Source organism: Leptonotus elevatus, chromosome 1 (genome assembly GCF_054856555.1).
Source record: "Leptonotus elevatus isolate MCC_2025b chromosome 1, RoL_Lele_1.0, whole genome shotgun sequence".
Classification (NCBI taxonomy): Eukaryota; Metazoa; Chordata; class Actinopteri; order Syngnathiformes; family Syngnathidae; genus Leptonotus; species Leptonotus elevatus.
The window spans coordinates 14,339,486-14,345,888 of NC_141239.1; the positions used below are offsets into that span (position 1 = coordinate 14,339,486).

Here is a 6,403-nt window from a genome sequence, read left to right on the forward strand (position 1 = left end):
TCAATAGATGGCGCTGTTGCTACGCTATCTCATATACACGATTTGAACACAAGTACAGGACATACGGAGATTCAGAAAAATAAGGATGAAATTATGGACATTGTTGAAGTCTTCACATGCAGGTGAGGCTCTGCCTTCACTGCTTCCCCTGACCACACTTTCCTGGAACAAAGAACTATTATGTTGTGTGAATGGCAAGAGACAAATACAAAAGTTACCCTATGCCATCTCGAAAAAGAGCATTTATTTGTTGATGTCACTATGCTTCGCCGCCATAGATATACAAGCACATATTTTATTTATTTTTTTGATGTGCACATCATTTGTAGTTAATACTTTTTGGGGGGGAACGGTTGTTTCTCCATATGGCAACTACTTCGGTGCATGCTGCATTTCACGCAATCAGCCGGAAAAAAAAACAAAAAAAAGGGACGTACGTTCGCATGTAGTCACAATCTTTTGTATTGTACCTCCAAAAAGAACATGAGATTTCAGAATATGAAGAGAGAAAATATTTCCCTGGTAACTTTAAGTGTTATAGAACTATTTTTAGAATGCTAGCTAACGTTCAGTTTTTTTACTGACTGAATTTTACTCCATGTACAATTCTTTGTATGCAGCACTGGTTGTTTTAAAGTGCTTTATAAATAAAGCTCGAGTTGAGACTAGTTGAGTTCTCTTACACGTTCCGAACTGCAGATGTGTGTAAATATGTCATTTATGAAAATTCTGTACACAAACACAACAAATGCATAATTTAAATAATCTAAAATTCAAAATACTGCATTTCCAGGTCACAACTGCAAAATAATCAAGAAATGCTATCAGTCACTTGTAATTGGATCTTCCGGCATTTGTACTTCTGACTCAATAACCGTGCAGCTAATGACAAAACATCATTCACATGTTTAATTATTATTTACTTTTTGCAAAGTAACCCTGACTGACATTTATAATGTGACAATTACAACAAATGAGCATCATTTTCGCTTGATAGGTATATGAAAACCATAACGGCCAAGACCCCATGATTCTCACAAGCACGTGAATGCAAAGTCATACATTGGAAACGCAATAGCTTCTGGGCTCAGTGAAGCCATTATCAGTAGTTTGGAGATGTCAGTAAAGTATTGCATGTAATAAACAAGCAGCTGGCATAATGAATGGATACAAAACCCTAAACACCAAGCACCAATGATCACATAGAAGGAATGGCTGTTTCTGTTACTCTAGTTTGTAAAACTTTTCTTGTGTTGGATCGCTAAGGAATCTCTTCTCATATGGTCTTAGAGGTTGGTGTCGCGGGAATTTCTGGAGAGTAGTTGCACGCTGAGTCATCGGACCTGTCCGTCCCAATGATCGGGTTCACAGACAGGACGTCATTAGTCCAGACACCCGCAACCAACAACCTCAAGCCCTTATGGGAGATCCGCGTGTGATCATACACATTGGAGATGGTCAGATTACAGGTAAGAGGGCAGATCCTTCTCCACCACCTACAAAAAACAAAAAAAAAAAAACATTTATATATTTATTTTAATGTGATATGACCAAAGCGACACCTTTGACAACAACAACCAACGCCACTTACGTTGGGATCGTCTGTTGGACCGTACCGCTTCACCACTTGCCCCTCTTTGTTTATAAGAAACTGTCAAGGGGAAGAAAAATAATAATAATCACAATAGTGGGCTTGATTAGCCTAGAAAAAAAATGTCTGTAAAAATATTACAAAGCTCTCAATAAGAAGATTACCTTTGTGAAGTTCCATTTGATGTTACTGTGAAAACACGGGAGAAAAATCGGATCAGTTTTCCATGATCATTTTCCAGCAATGTAACTCGATTAAAAATGAATCGTTTGGATATGTCTGTGTGGCGGACATATTAGTGTCAGCACTTTCAAGCCAGAGGCTGAATGAGGAAGCAACAGGAAAAACATGAAGTCAATTGTCTACATTTTCATAAGCTTGAGCCAACTCTCGTCATCAGTTATTGTGGGGAGCAAGGGGAGATCACTTAGTGGTTAAATAGTCAAGTCATCTTTATTTATATAGTAAGAAATACACAATAAAAAAGGTAAACACGCATTGTGCATGAGCTAAAAATAAATAAATAATAGTCCTCAGTTTTCTAATACGTTTCCTCTCCTAGGTCTTTTTTTTTAGAAAGGCAGTTTCTGATAAATCTCTTAGTCCAGTTCTGCCTCTGCATGTGATGACATTTAATTTGAAGATCAGACATGCACTTGCTCCTCATGAGATAACTTGCAGAAATGATTGCATTCAATTTCACCTCTATGCTACATTTGAGACAATGATGAAAGACTTTATAGTGTCATTGAAACAAACAAATCAAATTACTGGTTGTTTATTCTGAACTGTACTTTTTATGATGGATACGCCACAATGTTTATTATTGTTTGCAATAAAACATACTTTCCGAGGAATCCTTTTCCTTTGGGCTGTGCTTTCATCCACTTCCAAAGGGGGTGAGCGTTGTCTCCATTCACATCAATTTTACTGAAGAGGTCGAAGTCCGCATTGAAACCTTTGGCAAACTCTTTAATCTCCGCCTCCGTTCCAGGCTCCTAGACCATTACCAGGAACAAACATATAACTTATTACAAATTGTGATGCGCCAAATACGATACTAATACAACAACTGCTAAATTCATTCAAAAATAGGGATGAGCCAAAATGAGAATTCTTTGTCAAAACTTAACACGAGGAAACCAAGCCCGAAAACCAAAACACCCGAAGACGTTATTATATATGAAAAACTTATTGCCAAAAAGAAATAATCCTCCATTGGATAATTTCTGCAATTTGTCGAATTTGTCTAAACTGAGAGTTCTCTTGACTCCTTCCTATATACCGGTATATAAAATATATTTAAAAAAAATTCATACAAAATAACAGATTATATTTTAAATCAGAAGTCATGGAAGTTAGTGACTAACAAATATTTAAAGTACAGCTACTCCAATTTACATTGAGAAGGGAGTTGAAAAAAAAAAAGTAAACACCTGTAAAAACTAAAGATGAATTGCAATTTTTGTAGATTTTCTGACAAAATGAAAGTAATTTAGCCAATCAATACAGGAAGAAATATAACACAAAACACACTTAAGTTGTTTCAGTTGGGGGTGGTGGTGGGGGGGGGGGGTTAAAGGCGTAGCAGACAGTCTGCATTTTAATGGAACAAACAATATTGGCACTAAGACCAGTATCGGCGCATCCCTAATTCATAGCTATGGGATTGGTGTCAAAATACAAAAGGGGGACTTCGAGTGCAGACGGACATTCATGTCAACCAGATGCTGATGACCAATGAAACACAGCAAACAAATACTGGCCACTTACCTGTCCTCCAAACTGGTTACATGGGAATCCCAGGATGCGTAAACCTTTCTCAGCAAGCGAAGCGTGCATTCCCGCAAGTTGAGTATAGTTTACACCGGTCTTCCCTCATTTGGAGGCCACATTTACAATGATGCACACGTAACCCCTGTTACAGAAACATACAGCAAAGTACATCAGCAATATACTTTTAGATTATCTCTTTTTATGATTTTAGAATTGCACAGGATACGGAGAGGTGTTAATATTTGGCTACTGAGTATGATGCCCACTTTTTTTTATTATTATTTTTTTTTATCTGGGTTTAGGAACGTCTGCCAAGTATGTAAACCACTATTTTTTTTAAGCCTGTGTCCGAGTATTACAATAGATTATGTCACGACGTCATGCACACCGACATCTTACCTGTATTTTTCCAGTGACACTTCATTGCCATCAATATCCTTGGCAGAGAACTCATAGATGGATTTAGCATTTTGCCAATCCTTCATTTGTGCACACTGCATAAAGTGGAGAAAGCAAAAGGGAGGGGCAAGGTCAATATGCAATAAGAAATTGCACAACCGATGAGTCAACAGGACGGTAAACCTGCTTATGAAACATTTCTCTAAAACTGAAGTAAGCTTTTGTCCAATCGTGTCACATCAACACTTGACTCCCCCCACATTGTAATCTGATGTTTCCAATGTAAAATAAAGTATGCGCTTTGTCTCAGTAAAGGTTGGGAAACCCTGTACAACTACTAGCACTATTTAGCATAACAAGCTAACACCACAAATGCTGACGTAAGCATTACACAAAGCCAGGAGACGAGAGTTCGTTTGGCATGACTAAACAACAGGGCACAAACATGAATACACCACATTTAGGACTAAACTGGGCCACTGTTTTCCATCGATACAGAAACAGCAAATTGTACCAACGTCGGAGCTATTTTTTAGTTACACCGCGTTATAAAAATAGCAGCACGGCTTACAAGTCGTAACCGCACTGACGATGGTGGATACATTAATCGTTTCGTAAACATTAAAACTGCACAATTAGGTACATTAATTCAATTGTCTTTAAATGTCATACCATGGTTCGGGTCACTCCTCTGCTTCCGATCACGCCTAATAACACGGAAGACGTTCGCAGTAACCACATGCTGATGACACCAACGGCCGTTCTTACGTCATTTGTTAGCCCCACCCAACGCGCATGTGTGGTGTGTGTGAGGCTGTGTGGAAATAACGAAATAACAAGAAATGCAAACGATGTGCTCTCGCAAACTATTTTTGATTAGGTAAATTATTTTTGTTGATATGACATTTTTTTGTCGAGTACCGTTTGTTTTGAAGGCCGTAGTTCCAACTTTGAACACCAGATGGCACCTTCTAATTATAAGAAAGTGGCCGCTTTGTTCAAGCGTGTATGTCCAAAAGATAACAGTACTGTAACACACTTCATGTCTGTTTACAATATGTGTATATATCTGTATGGACATTTCTATGGCTGCAGACCAATTTCTCTTTGTCTCTTGGAGTATCTATTTTTCCTCATTTAATTAATTTAGTTTTAGTTTTATTAACATGTTAATTTAGTTATTATTTATTATTTTGCTAAAATTTTATTTCGTTTAGTGTGTGATGTAAAAAAATCTCCAAATATGAATCATTTTAGAACAAAGTATAAAATATGTTGCTCATGGGGTATGCCGGGAAGGGAGAATAAAGATACACTGTGTATTTAAAGTTATGTATATAGTGAATAACAGTTGGGTGTGAGATGTTCGTGGACAAAAGTATACAGTATGTACAAATTTTACATGTAAGGTGTATACTTATTTTGGGTGTTTATGTATATATAGATTCTGGTCTGCAGTTTTTGATTATCTAATTATATTGGTAATGTGAAAGTAGGGGTAGGATCTAAATAAGATGACTTCTTCGTAATCTTTTCGGACTATTTCATGTTTTCCTTTGCAATATTTATATTGTAGCTTTAGTTTTTTTTTTACGACTGCATGTTTGAAATAAACTTCAAACTTCATTGTTGACGACAGCTTCGGGTGGTGGGTTCAATTACAAATAAATTCCTATATTAAAAATTATTTTCATGAGTCTTCATTTACTGTGTCATGAAAAATTTAACAAAATAATGAAATATTTCACAATATGTTTCGTGAATCTATATCATTTATGAGATTCACTGTTTGAAATGAACTAGTATAAAATATATAAAGTCAGTATTCCTAAAATTTAATGAGTGGCATTTGTATATAGATACTGATATATAGTGCTCTATATGAATATATGCACACGTGTATGTATATACAGCATGTTTATGTTTATACATAACCTACTGAAATTCCCTCATCACAATATTCTTGCATTGTCTAAATATAATGGTTGCGATTCAGGTTTGAACTGTCTTTTATATGAGCAAAAAAATTCATAACATTGTCTTATTTGTGCTCTGGATTATATGGGTCAAGAACTACTTTTCAATCTCTATTCTAGCACATTGTATTGAAATAGATTCGAGGACTCAGATAGGGCCACACTTAAAATACAAGTGACAAGCAATTTGCCTCTTTTAATTGAATGTTGTGGAGTTGAAAATGTGCGCTTGTGCTGTATGCTGTTTGTCGGTGGATTTGGTCAAGTCAAGTTGAATAAGGCAGGTGCATATTTAATTAAAATGTCACACGACCCCCATCATGACAGCTTTAAGTGGTTGACCAAGTTGACATTACGTGCAGCACTGTGTGGAGCACAAGGGCAAATGACACCCTAAGATCAAAAAAAAAGAAAGGCATGCGGCAAATGAGCATCCCCTGCAGTTGAAGCAGTGGGACATCTTCTCGCAAACACACATGCATGAGCATTGGCATTGGATGATGTGGGGGTCATGTCATCTATAGCGGAGACCTTTAATTAGGCTGTATGATTAAACATGGCCTTTTCATCCGTAATATCCACTCGGAAGCCCCCAATTAAACACCTCTCATATTGCCAATGAGGACTCAGAATGAAATGACAGGGTTACTATAATAAGCAT

At 36.8% G+C, this 6,403-nt stretch overlaps 1 protein-coding gene across 1 annotated transcript; it reads right to left on the bottom strand.

Moving 5' to 3' along the window:
* Positions 1-886: 886 nt before the first annotated feature.
* Positions 887-4,550, bottom strand: LOC147180976 (phospholipid hydroperoxide glutathione peroxidase-like). The gene is made up of 7 exons (XM_086075843.1): positions 4,439-4,550; positions 3,767-3,861; positions 3,365-3,509; positions 2,438-2,589; positions 1,756-1,780; positions 1,592-1,651; positions 887-1,496 (listed from the first exon to the last, which is right to left on the bottom strand). Exons 1-7 carry the CDS (start codon positions 4,505-4,507, stop codon positions 1,464-1,466), a joined length of 579 nt encoding a protein of 192 aa, XP_085931969.1. The 5' UTR covers positions 4,508-4,550; the 3' UTR covers positions 887-1,463.
* Between the last annotated feature and the right edge of the window lie 1,853 nt (positions 4,551-6,403).